This window comes from Copadichromis virginalis, linkage group LG6, assembly GCF_057382275.1.
Source record: "Copadichromis virginalis isolate Kocher_CV1m ecotype Utaka linkage group LG6, C_Virginalis_male_GT1.1, whole genome shotgun sequence".
In the NCBI taxonomy this organism is placed as follows: domain Eukaryota; kingdom Metazoa; phylum Chordata; class Actinopteri; order Cichliformes; family Cichlidae; genus Copadichromis; species Copadichromis virginalis.
The window spans coordinates 42,729,060-42,747,174 of record NC_140623.1 but is presented as its reverse complement, the minus strand read 5'-3'; the positions used below and the strand labels follow the sequence as shown (position 1 = coordinate 42,747,174).

The 18,115-nt window shown below is 43.6% G+C and overlaps 1 protein-coding gene across 4 annotated transcripts in view; it reads right to left on the bottom strand.

Annotated features, from left to right (window-relative positions):
• The window catches only part of LOC146708571 (NLR family CARD domain-containing protein 3-like), a 34,026-nt gene extending 17,588 nt beyond the window's left edge, over positions 1 to 16,438 (bottom strand). For 2 of the 4 annotated variants that reach the window (XM_085460531.1, XM_085460533.1), the window contains exons 1-6: positions 15,848 to 16,438; positions 11,379 to 13,290; positions 10,027 to 10,203; positions 9,646 to 9,894; positions 9,392 to 9,562; positions 6,518 to 6,691 (exon numbers count right to left, since the gene is read on the bottom strand). In XM_085460531.1, coding sequence (XP_085316657.1) covers positions 6,518 to 6,691; positions 9,392 to 9,562; positions 9,646 to 9,894; positions 10,027 to 10,203; positions 11,379 to 13,201 — 2,594 coding nt within the window. In that variant the 5' untranslated portion in view covers positions 13,202 to 13,290; positions 15,848 to 16,438. Of the gene's footprint in view, positions 1 to 6,517; positions 8,551 to 9,391; positions 9,563 to 9,645; positions 9,895 to 10,026; positions 10,204 to 11,378; positions 13,291 to 15,847 lie in introns of those variants that run through there. The other 2 variants (XM_085460532.1, XM_085460534.1) reach the window with 2 other exon arrangements.
• Between the last annotated feature and the right edge of the window lie 1,677 nt (positions 16,439 to 18,115).

The following is an 18,115-nucleotide window of genomic DNA, read 5'->3' as shown; positions in this document are numbered from 1 at the left end:
AGTTATTTACCATCTTGTATCTGCTTACCTGTAAATATATATGTAGACATAGCACAACGTTACACACTTTTGCAGTCTCACACAACTCTTATAGGCGCACTGCCTTATGGGTAGTGGCTGGGCTTATTTACTCCCGCTAGAGATGCTCATTTTAGGGGATACTCCCTCTTGTGGTGTAACGGAGGAATAACTACCCTTCCTGCACTATGTCATTTTTGGAGACTGGGGCACACATTATTTTACAACAATCAAAGAAAATACATATTTGAACAATCAGACCATTTAACTAAGTATAATTTTGTAACTAAAGATTATGGGGGTGTCCTGCTTTGTCCACAATGTATTTCTTGTCCTTACACACCTTTGCAGAGGATGTGCAGTTGCATGCCCAATATGGTTACTGAGAGTTTCCCCCAGCTGCCCAGGAGGAGCTCAGTCTACATGCCTTCCTGCAAGGGCTTTCTCCAGAATTGCTGCACCAACATCTCCGCCTTGCCATGCCTCGGTCCCTCCGTGAGGCCCTCCATGAGGATGAATGGGCGGAATTGGTGATGACTGGCCTTGCCAGACCCTGATGAAGGCCACAAGCCGAAACGTGTTAGTCAGTTAATAAAGTTTTTACTTTTAAATGTTGCTGGAGTTCCTGCTTTGTTAGTTTCTCATCCTCTCCAAGCACCTTGGAAGTAGGTGAAGTTGTGCCAGAAATTTTTGCTGCTATCGGGCCCTGGTAGACACATGATCCACCATTTCCCTGATATGACCTGGTGTACTCCCAGGTCCATTTGGCCCACTTGCAGTAGGCTGGTCACACCAACACCCAGCTGATGACAGTGACCGAAGAGAAGACTGACATGTGAGGAGGGAAACCACCTTGAGTGAGTGACATGGAGCTGGTGCATGACTTCTGGCTCGCCAACATCCAGGACCAGTGCATCATTGGCCTTGATCTGCTGACCTGCTGGGGGCCCTGCGTTGACACATTGAAGCCAGCCATCACCCTTGGTACAGAGACTTTGGCTCTCCACTGCGAGCCAGAGAAAGAAAAAGGAGAGGGCCAAAGACAGACAAGCCAGTCTCCAGGCAGCTGCCACCCAACAGACATCGGACACTGGTGCCACACCAACTACCACCAGTGACCCTATATCACCACTGGTCACCCCAGCTTGTCAGGTCTGACAACCTTCCTTCGACTGAAACAACCCAAACTGTCCATGACATATAGCAGCGCTGTAGTGCAAGCCTCACCACTGACCAGCGCCACCGGTTAATGTGCCTCCTGGAGAACAGCATAGAGATCTTTGCTGCCACTGACAAAGGCAGCAGACAGACAGGGCTTGTCCAACACACCATTGACATCGGCTCTGCTCAGCCCATTTGCCTGCGTCCCCACAAACTGCCCGTCTCAACACGTAGCCCCAACATGTAGGTGTTGGGGCTGTCCTGTCCCAGCAAATGGTGATGGAGAACATGTTGTGGCTTATTTCAGTCCTGCACTGGGTCAAGCTGAAAAAAAAATACTGCGTTACTCGATGCAAGCTTCTTGCTATAGTTCTGGCAGTACAGCATTTTTGCCCATACTTGCATGGCTGCCACTTCCTCCTTCGCACTGACAATGGATCCCTAACCTGGCTCTTAAACTTCAAGCACCCAGGAAGCCAGGTGGCCCGCTGGTTGGAAGTCCTCCAAGGATACGACTATGAGATCCAGCCCAAGCTAATTTTAGAGATGTTGCGCAAATGGAAGAACGCAGTCTTACATATTTGTTTAATATGTGCATTGAAGGACATGTCCTGGTCAAAAATGACTCCAAGGTTCCTCACAGTGTTACTGGAGGCCAAGGTAATGCCATCCAGAGTAAGAATCTGCTTAGATACCATATTTCTAAGCTTTTCAGGGCCGAGTACAATAACCTCAGTTTGATCTGAATTAAGAAGCAGAAAGTTAGCGGCCATCCAGGTCTTTATGTCTTTAAGACATTCCTGCAGTTTAACTCACTGGTGTGTGTTATCTGGCTTCATGGACAGATAGAGCTGGGTGTCATGGGGCGACCGTGGCTCAGGGGGTTAGGTAACCGGAAGGTCGCCGGTTCGATCCCTGGGCTCTCTGTCCTGGTCGTTGTGTCCTTGGGCAAGACACTTTACCCTACTTGCCTACTGGTGTTGGCCAGAGGGGCCGATGGCGCGATATGGCAGCTTCTGTCAGTCTGCCCCAGGGCAGCTGTGGCTACAACTGTAGCTGCCTCCACCAGTGTGTGAATGTGAGAGTGAATGAATAGTGGTATTGTAAAGCGCTTTGGGTGCCTTGAAAAGCACCCATATAGCACCTATATATAGCACCCTATATAAATCCAATCCATTATCTGCATAGCAGTGTAAATGTATGCTATGTCTTCTAATGATGCTGCCTAAGGGAAGTATGTATAATGTAAACAGAATTGGTCCTAGCACTGAACCCTGTGGAACTCCATAATTAACCTCAGTGTGTGAAGAGGACTCTCCATTTACATGAACAAACTGGAGTCTATTAGATAGATATGATACAAACCACTGCAGCACAGTACCTGTAATACCTACAGCATGTTCTAATCACTCTAATAGGATATTATGGTCGACAGTATTGAATGCTGCACTGAGGTCTAGCAGGACAAGCACAGAGATGAGTCCACTGTCAGAGGCCATAAGAAGATCATTTGTAACCTTCACTAAAGCTGTTTCTGTGCTGTGATGAGCTCTGAAACCTGACTGAAACTCTTCAAATAAACCTCTGCAGATGATCTGTTAGCTGTTTGACAACTACTCTTTCAAGGATGTTTGATATGAAAGGAAGGTTGGAGATTGCTCTGAACACCAGTGGACTTGGTGTTTGGAGCCCCACCTAAGCCTGAGATTGCTGATGGGCAAGAAATGGACTACTTCAGGAGGCTGAGGGAATGGCTGCAGGTGGTCCATGATTACACTCGCCAGGCCCAGGCCAACGTGGGAGTACGACAGGAGAGGGCCTACAACACCAAGTGCCAGGAGAGAGCCTTTGTGCCAGGGGATAGGTCTGGGTATATTGCCCTGTCTGCAGTAAGGGTGTCTCCCCGAAGCTCTGCAGTCACTGGCAAGGGACTGCAGAAGTCATGACACTGTTATCTGAGGCGCCGGAGGCACATGGTAGTGTTGCACCAGGAGAGTCTCACCTACTGTATGAGAAGGGGGTGCCAGCTGTACACCCTGTCCTGATGAGGATTACTCTCCCCCAGCTGGTTTCAATGGGCCTAGGGCAGACCCCTGAACATTTGAAAGACTTTGTGTGGGGTGAGGGGGTTGCTGGGGATGACTAACCCCTTCAGGTGGGGTCTATGTAGCAGGCTAAGGGAAGGAGCCACTAGACGAAAGACTCATGGGCCTGTTCACTTGACATTCATGTATTAATTTACAGTTATCTTGCACTAATCTATCATTGTTATTGTTCATGTATAACGTTATTGCAGCTGTTTGTTCTGTATTGAGTGTGGCCAGCAATGGGCACCATAACTGAGGCTGCTGTACTCGTTAATGACCTCTGACGACTGTTCTGTTCGGGGGTTCATCCACTCATCCATCTTCTTCCACTTATCTGGAGCAGGGTTGGGGGGTCAGCAGTTGAACAACAAGGTGCTCCCAGGCCAGCTGAGAGAGATAATAATAATGATAATGGATACTTTATTGATCCCCATGGGGAAATTACTTGTTTTTCTCTGCATTTGACCCATTCACTCAGTGAAGCAGTGGGCAGCCCACTAAGCAGGCGCCCGGGGAGCAGTGTGTAGGGACGGTACCTTGCTCAGGGGTACCTCAGGGTAGCCGTTAAGTGGATTCGAACCGCCGACCTTCCGATCATGGGGCGACCACTTTACCTACTGAGCTATCCCTGCCCCATATAATCTCTCAAGTGTGTCCTGGGTCCTGGGTCTGCCCCGGGGCCTCCTCCCTGGGACATGCCCAGAATACCTCACTCAAGAGGCTCCCAGGAGGCATCCTTGTCAGATGCCCGAACCACCTCAGCTGGCTCCTTTCGGTGTGGAGGAGCAGCGGCTCTACTCTGAGCCCCTCCTGGATGGCCAAACTTCTTACCGTATCTCTAAGGGAGATCTCTAAGCTGCATTCCTGTAGCTAAGCGATGTATGGAACACAGTAACTGCAGGTCAAAATAGAAATCTCTGTCTCCTACTGTGCTTAAGTTTGCCATAGTATGTTGCAAACTGTCCGAGTGTGTTTGGGAACAGAAAGATTATTTTATTGCATAAAATAGTGCTGCTCGGTACCCCTGGTCAGAGGGTTTCTGTCCGTCCGGTGAGCCACCTGTCACCTGGCTCAAATAGACTATCCACACAGTCCTCATTTGTAAAGTGCTTTACAAACCTTAACATTAGGGCAAACCGCTAATTTGCCTGTTTGACTGCAGCTAGCGAAACAGCGAACAGCCACTTTCTGCTAAAGAGACAGACAGTGAAGTGGACAGTATATCCTCAGTTTAACATAAACTCATTGTTGCAGCACTGATGTGATCCCCTTACATTGTTTTTTTAGTTTTAATCTCCTTATTTTCCTCTGAGTTATAGATCCTGCCACTAGTTAGCTAACATAAACGAATGTAAGTCTATTAGCCACAGCCAACCAACCATATGACGTAACCATATGACAGAAGACAGCGCTAAACATGTTTTCAAAATTTTGACTTTAAGCTCTTATTTGTGAAAGCAGTCCTCAGTGCGTTAAATTAGCCTTTATATGTGAAGCGTTTCATGTCTCTCTGCTCACCCAAACCACTGATGAAACACTGTCTGACTGGTCAGTAGGTCCTGTAATATTAGTATAAAGACAAACAAACAAATGGCTAATTAAGTTCAGCTGAGCTGTGTGAATCTGGCAACACTTAATTTGCAACATTATCTGATAAAGTAACAACCCCCATGAGTGATTTCAACAGGCGGTATTTTTGAGAAGTATTGGACATAGGAGCTTGTAGTAAATTTGAAAATATATTGGTGGATATACAGTTTTCCATACAAAACCTACAATTCACATATGCCATGTGGAAGCATGGCTTATGGTCATCCAACAGGCAAACTATACTTGTGAGCATGTCTGGAGTCAATGAGCCACTACTGTTGTTATGAAACTCACAAATCCTGTCTTACTAACAGTATGTGTTTCAATTCCTACCAAGAAAGGCTGCAGAATTGAAGCATTTTGAAATCAGATAATTCTTTTTGATACATCCTTTATTTTGCACCATTTAGTAGGTTGCAGTTCAGCCATAGCAGCAGATTAGTTTTTGCTAAGTGCCAAAAGAAAGAGCTTGAGGTAAGTTTTAATTCTCAAATACAAGAAAGGTCCCTCCATCAATTAAATGCACTACTGATGTCAATCTATTTGTGCTGACATCGGTCATTTATGGAGAAGTTGCTAACTATTCAATATAGCAGCCAGCTGGTTGACCTTAGTGCGCCTTAATGTTAAAGTTATCTCTAGATGCCGGAGTCTTTTTTTCCTTTTTTATCCTTATGAAGCAATTGTATTGAACTCGCTAACATGGCAACATTATTAAACATTTTTGTTATTCAAACATTTGTAGAGACGCTTAGCTACTGTTCTTTGTTAACATTACTGCATAACAGACGAAGGGGGCCAGAAAGAGAGAAACTTTGCATCCTTTGGATTTTAGAAAAGAAAATATCTTGAGCCAGTGACATAGAAAGGGGTCCTGTTAATAGCAATGGGACTGTGTCAATGGAGAATTGTACTTAGTAGTCAGTATAAGCTTTTAATGATATAAGTTTGCATATGATAGAATACTGCATGGTGATCTTCTTTTGATGACTTAGACTGTTGTTCACTACAAGACTTCTTCTGTTCTGTTTTGTAAGTTTCTTCCCACAGCGATAATGAGAGCTGAACAAGCAGTTTCACTCCCTACCAGGAAGAGGAGCGCTGAACACTCTTACCTTCGCTCCCTAACAAGAAGAGGGGCCGCGTCCTTCAGATTCTCACAATACACACACATACACATGCATACGCACATACATACGCACTAACATTCCTCTGTCTATGAACAGACGTATTCACTATTGTATTACTTTTGTGTATAAAGACAAGTGCAAGAACAGAGCGCACATCACAGGGCCCCCACTCTGGTGCGAGCGCTCTGTGACCGCCCTTGCAAGTAAAAACTGCAGCGTGTGTGTTTCTACTCTCCGACTCTCAGCTGAAGAAGTGTCTTTAGAAAAAATCTCATGACAGACTGTTAAAGACAACCAAGAAAGTGAGAGAGAGTCTATTTTTTGAGTTAAACTACAAAACAATTCAGACTATTTAAGACAATTTAAAAGCATTTAATACATCAAAATCACTATTTAGTTCATTTTCAGAAAGGTTAAGCAGTTCTAGCTCTGTAGCTTCAATATTTTGATGGTCAAGATGAAAAAAAACTTTATAGGGAAGTTATGAAATTATTTTCATAACTTAGTGTGGAAGCTACACAGTGTACCAACTTGAGCGTTTCCAGTCTACATTCTGGGTCTTCCAGTCGCTCCAACAGCAGTTTCACTCCTGACACGCCTGGATGGTTGTAGCTCAGGTCCAGCTCTCTCAGGTGGGAGGGGTTGGACTTCAGAGCTGAGGCCAGAAAGACACAACCTTCCTCTGTGATCCCACAACATGACAGCCTGGAGAGAAAATAGCTCTTACTAAAGCATAGCGGCTGAAGCAACTTTGAACTTGTTTTGCCCATGCAAAAACAAGTATTGATAAAAATAAACTACATCCTTATTATTTTCTTTGGTTTAAACATAAGAGCATAATAATAATAATAATAATAATAACAATAATAATAATAATGTCCTGCTGTTTAACTAATTGGTGTGTGTTATCTGGCTTCATGGATAGATAGAGTTGGGTATCTTCAATGGTCTTTCAACAGTTTGAACTTCTGACACTTAGGGAAATAATAGGCCAACTGAAAAACTCTAATTCTCGTCATGATGTGCTTCCCTCTCGCATTATCAATAATGCCCTGAACACTATTGGAGCCTGCATCTTCTTCTAATGAATTCCTCACTCTTATCAGGCTGCGTCCCTACTGCTTTCAAACATGCAATGGTGTAACCTGTTATCAAGAAAAGTAATCTCGATCCTTTCAAACTACAGACCGGTCTCTAAACTTCCTTTTATGTCTAAAATCTTAGAAAAACTATTTCTTAAGCAATTACAATCCTTCTTGGAGACTAATGGAATCAAGGAAAAATTCCAGTCCGGTTTCAAATCTCACCACAGCACAGAGACAGCTCTACTGAGAGTTTTTAATGATCTCCTTGTAACTGCTGATGCAGGGCGTCCTGTGGTTTTAGTTCTACTAGACTTGACTTCTGCCTTTGATACTGTTGACCTCAACATCCTCCTTTCAAGGCTAGAACATGTAGTTGGCCTTAAAGGCAAATTGTTTTCATGGTTCAAATCATATTTATCCGAGAGGACTTTCTCTGTCTCTATGGCCAATTATTCTTCCTCATTCGCACCCCTCTGCTGTGGTGTGCCCCATGGGGTCTGTGTTAAGTAGTTGAATGGGACCATACCGGTCCTTGAGGATCAGGAGTGTCTGGCTTTGGTTAGCCATCTCTCGTGGACTAGCAGCTGGTTCAATTGTGCTGCCAGATGCTCATGAAGTGCAGTCAGCTTCTTCAGCCAGTAGGCGTGAACCATGTCAGAGCCTGGTGCTGTCCAACTCTTCATACTCGAGACCCTTTCATGGATGTCTGCCACTGTGATGGTTATTGGTAACTGTTCCCATATGCTCTTCCACCATTTCAGAAATTTGTGGGTGTGTTTTTTTTGTTTGTTTGGCTGGTTTTTTTGTACTACTTGAACACTAAAGTGCCCCTCAAATGAGATGACAGTGCCAGCTGTTGCCCACAGCACATTTAAGTTTGTAATCGAATCCTGGCTCCATCGGCAAATCCCCAATGCCTGGGTGGAGCTACTGGGCAAAACATTACACCGTCAGGACTTCAGTAATGACTCTGATGAGGGAACAGGCGGTGGGCTCTGTGCTATTTATTTATTCGGGCATGTGTGTGAATTGCAGAGTGAGTAGAGGTGAGCTGCCGATTATTTTGGGAAGTTTTGTTTTCTCCTGTGTTGTTAGACCAGGGATGTTAGACTTTGTCATTTCTTTTGTTGCTTTCTTGAAGAGGTCAAAGGGGGACCGAAGTTTAGATTTGGGTTTTGTTTGTTGTGTTGGCCTTGGCTCACCCTGAAGCCGTACACTCCCTCTATCGTTGTTCTGAATGCCATTCGTGTAAATAAAAAGCCCGATGCTATGGCTGTGTCTGTTTGAGCATGGGGAGTTGCAGGACACCCTCCTCTTGTTACGGTCGTTCCGAGCCAGGTCATAACAAGGGGCTTTAAACAAGCCAACAAGGTCTGATATTTAAAAAAATCTTTACCTAAATGAGTATTATGCTTTTCTGAACAAGCTGTATCAATAATTATTTGCTTACTTTTAGATTTTACAACTTGATTTAGAATTTAACTCTCTTTGAAGTGGCAGCCCAGTGGGGTTAGGTTGCAACCACTGGGCTGCCACTTCAAAGAGCTGGCTGGCATAAGCACAAGGCGATTCCCATGCCCCATCTGTCTCTCCCGGAAATACCAGCAATACTCGGCACAATGGTACAAACCATACAACTAGCCCAATGAGTGCGCCCTCCACCTCTCCACCGCAGCTGAGCCAAAACCACACCCCAAGCCAAATCAATCTCTGGTTGCTGGTACTGCTGCTTACGCCAGCTTTCTGTAACTTTTGCACCCCAGAAATTCTACAACAGAATGACTGAAAAGAAAATAATCAAGATGCTACAATGGTCAGACTGAAATACTGTATCGTGTCCTTAAGAGAACTGTGCATACAAAAATTCCTGCCAACCTCAATGAACTGAAGCATTGGTGTAAAGAAGGGTGTACCAAAATTACTTCAGAATGATGTGAGAGATGATAAATTAATACAGAAAATAGTTACCTAACGTTATTGCTGCTGAAAGTGGCTCTCCAAGCTAATGAATGAAGCCCCATTTAGTTTTGACACACTGCATCTGCACTTTGGTTCAATTAAAAAATGGGACAGTGTAATATGCCATGTGTTATTCATCCAGGTTGTTTTTTTTATTATTAATAATGCAACAATACCTGCCACCCTGACGTGCTGGCCAGTAACAGGAGCACATTTAGGGAGAGTCTAAGATTACCCAAATGCACTACTGAACGATAATTCCAGCCTGTGGATATCTCTGTACAAAGAATTGAGTGTGCATTTTCTTTTTTACCATGACTATATCTGAACTACATTATGAGACCAGAGGGTGTATCAGTACCTCAGTGTTTCCAGCCTACATTTTGAACTCCCAAGTCCAGCAGAGAGCAGTTGCACACCTGAATCCTGTAAGTCATTGCAACTGAGGTCAAGCTGCCTCAACTGGGAGTTGGAGCTGAGAACTGAAGCAAACACCTGACAGCACTTATTTTTCAGGTAACAACCAGGCATGCTGCAGAGAGAACAAAATCATCTGAACATCATATATGCAAGAGAGCAGAATGTGCAGATGGTCCCATCACTAATTGCATTTACCTGAACTGCTCCAGTCTGCAGACTGGACCGATCAAAGCAGAAGGAATCATAGTCAACAGAGTTAATTCATCAATGAAATCTTCATAGTTTTCATTTATTTTCAACTCTCTTGTATAATATCCACTGTAATCCTTTGGATAACTGTACATGCAGTTAGTGAAGCTCAGGACCTTCAGAGGCGATTGTTTTGATTGAAGGACTGAGGTCAGAATGTGACAATTCCTAAAGTCTAGAGAAAACCCAGATAACCTGTGCAAAACATATCAGGTATAAACAAAGGATACCAAGGATAATTTACTGCAATTCCGTTACTGGACATATTGTATCTCATGTTTTAACAATTTAACTAAAAAGCTTAGAGAAACAGTTATTTACACTGACCTCAGTATCTCCAGTTTACACTCAGGAAATCCCAGTACATCAATGAGAGCATAAGGAAAACCATCACTGACGTTAGAGTAACACACCAGGCACAACTCTCTTAAGCAAGAGTCTGCTGACTGAAGAATGGACAGTAGTACACCCAGGCGATCATTGCTTATATGCCCACTCTTAAGTCTGTTGAATCAGAAGAAAAGTGGAGAATGGCATGTCATGGTGGGTTTCTTATTTTCCTGGGCAATGAGAAAACATAAGTAGCAATGAACACTGTATTAGCTAACATTATTGTATAATAGTTATCATAACATGTATGCAGCAACCAGTACTATTGTTCAATTTCATATCAGGACTAACATAGGTTTAGGTATAACACACCAATCTCGCCTCTGTCAGTGCGCCCCAGGGTGGCTGTGGCTACAATGTAGCTTACCATCACCAGTGTGTGAATGATTGAATGTGTAACGCGCTTTGGGGGTCCTTAGGGACTAGTAAAGCGCTATACAAATACAGGCCATTTACCAATCTGGACAAGACAGAAAAGGAAGTGGATGATCCAGTCGGTATACTCAGACTTAAGATCAACAGAAATGCCTAAACGTTCTTTGCACAAATCACACCATGCACTGTTGTGTTTTTGACACAATGTATATTTCACTAGCTGGGCCCACGTCCTCATTTTAGGTTTGAGTAGTAGTAGCGTTTTAGTAGGCAAAAGTGATGCTTTGACATGAATTGAGCTGCGGTTTGGGGAAGGCCTCGAAGGGGACTGGCGATGGCTCCTGGGCCTGGCAGATCCTCATGTACTAAATCGAAATGAAGAAGTTAGAAAATTGAGAACAAGGAGGGAGGGAGGGTGGGGCACGTAAACCAGAATGAACAGCTTGCAGAATGGGGGTAGCCTATATACTGTAGATGACAACCGGAAGGAGAGTGTTTGGAGGCGTGATCCTGCTCCTGACATTCCGATAGATAATCTCCAAAACATTTATATAATCCAAAATACTTCATTCACTTTAGTCAGTAAAAAGTTCAAAGTCAGCAGAGTATATTACAATTTAACAGATTTAATTAGGCCACTAGTATCTTCCAGATCCTCTCCCTGTTCCCTAGAAATCCCATTGTGACTACTTGCAGGTGCACATTTGCGTGCACACTTCATATAGCGTCTCTGATGTATCAAAATCGGAAACTTTCAACTAGATTATGTTTTGTTCTTCATATGTACTATCACTCACCAGTTAGCCACAGCTGGGCTCACTTAATCTTGGCTATTTGGCTAAATGAATTTTCTTCCCATTCTATCTAAACAAACTTTTATTTACCTACTAAATCGGAATATTTGCACTACTTACACAGCCTTCTTGCAGTTCTTCATTTGCTGGACAAGTTTCTCAGTCCCAATCAACGGTGTGACAGAATTTGTCAGATCAAGTTCCTCGAGCACTTCCCCTGATATCTGCATCATGGTCGACAGTACTGCACAGTCAATAGGTGAGAGTCTCGCTCCTGAATCCAGATACATTCTGATGTCATCCTGAAATCTCTCTTCCTTCAGCTCAAACTTGCAGAGGAAAAGGTTCATGTACCTCTCTCGTGGGATGTCTTTGACATGGAAATTCTTCAGGTATACCTTCATCTCTTCGGTGGTGTCCGAGCTGCTCTTTACCTGTGGCAGTAAACCCTGCAGCACTGTTTGATTGGACTCCAGAGAAAATCCAAGGAAGAAACACAGAAACAGATCTAACTGACCTTTCTCACTTTGCAAGGCTTTATCCACAACCTTTTTCTGCAAATCCAGAAAGCTCAGATCTGTTGGGTCGACATCCAGGAAAGACTTCAAAGTACTGAAGTTGTCCGTCAGGATGCAGTGGTGCATGTAGAGAGCTGCAAGAAACTCCTGAAAGCTTAAATGCACAAAGCTGAACATCTTCTTCTTGTACAGGCCTCGTTCTTCCTTAAGAATCTCTGAGCAAAATCCACAAAACACTGATGCTTCACCAACATCGATGCCACTTTCTGTGAGGTCCTCTTCATAGAATATGATGTTTCCTTTCTGCAGCTGTTCAAATGCCAACTTGGACAAGTTCAAAAGCATGGCAGAGTTCTGGGCTTGAGACTTCTTCTGTTTGGACCTCTTCTTGGAGCTTTTCCCTGCATATTTCTGTCTCGTTCTTTGTGTTTGAATTAGTAAGTAATAAATGTACAGCTCTGTCATCGTTGTGATGCCGCGGCTCCTCTCATCACTCCATCCTTTCCTAAACACCTCAGCGATGATCCAGCAAAACACTGGGATATGGCCCATGAAATAGAAGCTGATCATTCCTCTAAGACGAGACAGGATTTCTTCTGCCTGATTAGCAGTGCTGAATCTCTTCCTAAAGTATGACTCTTTTTGTTGCTCAGTGAAACCTTGGACTTCTGTCATCTGGTCAATGTATTTAGAAGGTATCTGACTGGCAGCTGCAGGTCTGGATGTTACCCAGAGCAGAGCGCGAGGCAGCAGGTTGCCTTGGATGAGGTTGGTCAGCAGCACATCGACTGTTGATCTTTGATCTATTTCACTTATTCTCACAGCTCCATCAAAGTCCAGTGGAAATCTGCTTTCATCCAAACCATCAAAGATGAACAGCACTTGCTTGTGAACAAGCTGCTGTGTAGCTTCTAGGGGTTTTATTTCAGGGTAGAAGTGAAGGAGAAGCTGCAGCAGACTGTAGTCGGCATCTCTGAGCATGTTCAGCTCTCTAAAGGGGAGCACAAAGATGAAATCAATGTGCTGGTTAGATTTTCCTTCTGCCCAGCTTAGAGCAAAGTTTTGGACAGCAAATGTCTTTCCAATGCCAGCGATGCCTTTCGTCATCACTCTTTGGATTGTCTTTTCTTTTGCTGGTTGTTGCTGAACATGAATTCTTCCTGGTTTAAAGATATTTAAGAAATCGATCTGTTGATAAAACACCTGTGAAATTGATGACTGCTGATGTGGGACATTAAAGTGATCTAGAATCTCATGTGATATGGAACCAGAATCCTGAGCCTGCTGAGTGACGTAGAGTTTTGTGTAGATGCTGTCAAGTCGAGACCGACTATCTGATGTGCCCTCATTTATCCAGGTAAACTTTTCCTGGAGATGGTCTTTAAGCTTTTGTTTAACACTCTCCACGACTTTATCCTGCTCCATGTTTGCAGCTCTGTCTCCTCCACACTGAACCTAGTTCTCCTGTCACTTGTTCTCCTTATAGGTGGAATCCTTCTGAAGGGATTAAAAACCTGAAAGCAAGAAAATAAATAAAATGTCCCTTTTCTTGTAGTATTACAGTGCAGTGATATTGATAAGCATTTGCTTTTTTTAATCTTTTTGTCTAAATTGATTTTCCATTTTTACATCCACACTCAACACTTTCGCACTACAAGTGAAGAAAATGATTTCAGACTAGGGCTGGGCGATATATCAAGTTTCTTAAAAATATCGATATATTTTTATACGAGATATGAGATGTGACAATATCTTTTATATCGATATAGTATATGTTACATCATAATTATACTTGTGGACCCACAAGTTTGCCTCTCTTTCGTCCACTTTTGTCTCTACGCAACGTTACTCGGCCTCGCCTCTCCTTCACTGAACACAACTCCCCCTCCTCCCCCATAGCTTCACCTGCAGGAAGCGACAAGATGGACACGGCAAATCTCCGTTAACGTGTTAGCGAGCTAACTGCGCTAACAAGCTAACCGCGCTAATGACATGCAGCCCACAGGGGCTGTGCAGCCTAAAATCCTTTAATTTTCTCAAAAGTTGACAGCGCGCCTTTCTGTATGAATTCTGGTTGTGCTTGATGACCGCGAAGCGATTTTATGTGGTACACGGCGCTCAGCAATCTGTCAAAAAATGTTTTAGTACGACTTTGGTAAACTACGGAGCTGCACCGCTTGATGGATTGTCGGAGCATTACGGCTGCTGTAGTCTGGAGCCTCGCGGAGTGATACGTAAAACTCCAGGCTGTCAGTCACGCAGTAGAACTTGGGAGCAGAGCAGCTGTGAAATCTGTCTTTGATATTATGCTCAGCATCTGTTAGTTTACATTTTGACTGCACAATTGTGAGCTTTTTGTTATGCACAAAAACAACATTGTTTTATTTATGGAGCATTATTATTTAATAAATGCTCATAATTTATTTTTGAGTAATTTTTTCATGTACATCTACGCTGTATGTTAATAAAAGTGCCTGTGTGACATCTGGGAAACAGCTTTGACTAAGAACTCTCATTTTGTTCTTACTTTATGGCTTTAAAAAAATATCGAGATATATATTGTATATCGCCATCCAGTTAAAAAATATCGAGATATGAATTTTGGGTCATATCGCCCAGTCCTATTTCAGACAATGTTATAAATGCATAAAAATGACACAAGCCTTACCCTTTCATAAGACAGTTGAAATTTAGCTAAGGTGCCTTATAAAGTTTCTCTGAACTTAAAGACATTTCTACATAATGTGTTAGTCCAGTTGTGGCAAACTCAGCTGACTGGACATGGTTTAAAAAGCAATATGACAGTCTATGTAACATCTCCCAGATGACTGCACAGAACAGCGTAAAGAACCACACCCAAACTTTGTGAAAGACACATGAAAGCTAGTTTAGTTTCCTTGTCTTATGCATCATAAAGATACCTCAAGCACTCTGTTCTCAAGAATTCTCTATCAAAAAAACTATTTCTGCTTGTGGCTGGAAGGAGGCATGACGCGACCACGATTTTGGTAACATTTGACTTTATTTTGGTTGCTGCACCCTAGCTGCCAGCGACACAAATCCATAACAACAACCCAGTTCAGTCTTTTAACCCGGAGAGGTGTCATTGTGGATGCCCTGCAGGTATGTTTGCCAACCCTGCAGTGGCACCACTGACCATGCCCTGCCACATACCCCCATCACCCAACTGATGCTGGGGAGCCATCTGGCTAAACCTACTCCCCTACAGCAAATGGGAGAGGGAATCAGACCGAACAGTCGGCACCCCCGGCCCCGGGCCCAGAGACGGTGAGTTCAGCTAGCTAGCCGCTCCCACCCGAGGAGTGGGGTTGAGTGCAACGGCAGGCTGCGTCTTGGCTGATTGCACCCTGCGGCCGGTGCGGGTGCCTGAGCAGTTTGGACCTCTGCCACCACCATTTGGGCCACCAAGGCTCAGCCAGAGCTACAGCAGGGAGATGGAGCACCCCCAGAACCCCAAGCCCACCCTGGACCCACCCAGGGGCAGCCAGGCCACCAGGGCAGTAACCTACATCTGCCAGCACAGACCCTCCACCAACCCTCCTGTACACAGCCACTAGGAAAACACCACCCAAGATCCACCACAGCCCCCGGGTTGAGCCCCCCAGGAAAACCCCAGACACTCCAACCTCTAACCCCAAACCAACCACAATATCAAAGGAAGGCAAAAACCACAATTGTTGAATTGTATTAATTGCAGACTGGGATTTCTAATCACTTGTCTAATCACTGTCACATGCAGGGCAAATATGTGCGATGTCTGAGACCAGAAGTTTTGGTCTAAGCTGACTGAGCTGAACAATTTTCATCAAAAACACACAAATCGTGGAGGACTGTGTCTAACAAGAGATCAGATCATTAGTCACTGTAACCTGTGAATAAATAAGGCTGTTGAAATAAAACCTCTACAGGGCAAAGGTGCGTTAGATAGCAGGCGCACTTATGAGTTTATGAATCTGGGTGTTGCTTCTTTTTAGCAGCAGTTCAACATTAAGGCTGTTTAGAAGCAGCTTTTTTCATATAAAACTACATATAGAAATATCACAAGCTTACCTTTGCTTTCCAGACTCTTCAAACTCTCAAATTCGCCATTATGAACTGCACACTACTGGGTGGATGTTTGGATTGGGCTGATGCAATACAGTCCACTTCCTTGTTTTTGTACCTCTGAATGAGCCCGTGGAAGTAAAAAAGAAAAAGAAAAAAGAAAAAGGAAGTTCATGCTAGAAAAAGATCCCAACCAGCAGATGTAACTATAAAAGAACTGCTGTCAGCATAACAGGTAAATTACAGTAAGGTAACTTTGAAGGAGACAGTTTGTGCAGGAGCTGTGTGGGTTGTAGCGTCAGGGTCAAACGACACTGTAGACATGCCTGTCTGCACAGAAGAATAATCAGACATGAGAGAAAGATCATACCTGACCCAAAAAGCACTTCCTGTCTGAGCCAGCTCCTCACTGTGGACCACTGAGCTAACCATTCAATCTAATGCATTATTTCTATGTGCGCAGCGATGTTCCCGTTGAAGGGAAGGAAGGCTGGATTCAGAAAAAATGATCTCCTCTGTATCCGGTTGTTCCCGTTAATGTTTAACCAGGTTGCCTCTGACAGGTGACAGTTCACCGACCCATAAAGCTGCACAGCGGGCCTCAGATCCATCTGTAGGACGTGTGCAGATCCACAAAAACTGAACCAAACTACAGTGACTGACTCAATAACCTGCAGCGTCTACAACCTTCATCCCTCCAGCTCAGTGTACTGACAGGTCTGCTGGCAGCACAGCGCCCTCTTGTGTCTCCTGTCTGTATTACAGTATAATACTGTGTATGTGGAAACTGACAAGTTAAATGCAGGGTGTTGGAGCTATTTGTTCTTATTTTTTATTATTTTGAAATTAGTTAACGTTTGTTGTTAGTTTACTTATATTTTGGAATTTATTTACAAGTTTATTTGTAGGTTAATATTTTGTTTCATTGTTTGTTTGATGTTACTTTGTTAAATTAGTCAGTAAGAGCTGTGGGGCCATTTTTGTTTCTATAAATAAAGAGACTGGTATAGGACCAGTGTAACATATGTGTTAAATACTTGTGAATTTCACCCAAAACACTTTCTTTTTTTGGATTAAATATGTCTTTTTTGCATCTCACTCTCCTACCTGTGTGATCTGAGTCTGTGTGCGTTCATGTGCATGTGTGCGCTGCGTGGTGACGTAGGCGCGTGCATGTGTGCCCCGGTCACAGCTCCTTTCAGCATGGCCGGAGGTAAGTCACTGCCACGTTGCTCTCAGCTAATTAAAGTTTGTTCGGATCCCAAGCTGCAGTGTGAATACAGCCGAACCACCGCGTTTTTGTTTGTCATTAAGAGACTCATTCGGGATAAGTTTTGTGGAGGGCAGAGTTCACTAATATACACTTATAATGAGTTTTAGCCGAGAACGCAGCTAAAATGCTAGCATGCTAAGTTAGCCTGATCACTAGCGGCTTGAGAGCGTACTCGCGGCAGTCTCTCTTTTTTTTAACAGCGTGCACTCTTTTTTCCTTCGTCAGGAGAGGTGTACTGGCAGTCGCGTGACACACACAGATCGAACACATATTTCTGTGTTGCAGGTATGGAGATGTTCTTATGTTTTGGAGATGCAGTTTTGTGCTTTTTGTTTTTGAGAGCTTAAGTTAATGTTTTAAAACAATTTGTTGTATTTGATTCGTTACATTAATGAAGCTGCAGGCACAGCTCCTTTCAGCATGGCCAGAGGAGAGGTGTACTGGCAGTCGCGTGACACACACAGATCAGACACATATTTCTGTGTTGCAGATGTGCAGTAAAGAGCCAAAGACCCAGTACTGTCTCCTGCCTCTTACTTTCACGCCAGAACACAACGCAAGAACAACAGGCGTAACACATGAACGGGTTACACCAGCATGCACTGGGGTGGGCCTATGGTTTTTTACCAGAGCAGGAGAAGCAGCAGGAAGTAACAAAAAAAATGGATCTTGTTATTGCCAAACTGGATAAAATAAACCATAAAAACGCAACTTTCAAGTTTGGACAGTGGACTTCTTTTGCCTGCGTACGAAATAGTATCTCAGTGCAGCAGTGGCTTGTGGACTTTTAATTGTGGGATGTTTGGTTGGTCAAACAAAAGGAATTGCCACTACACAGGGAATAAATGATTGAGCCAAAAACATCCAGGAGCTCTGTTTATTGGAAGTTTGTGTATTAGTTTCAACTTCAATAAAAATAATCAAATGGACAATATATAAATAATTACAAATTTAAATAAGTAAAAACATGATGGCAGCTTGTGGGGATAGGTTAATTGGAT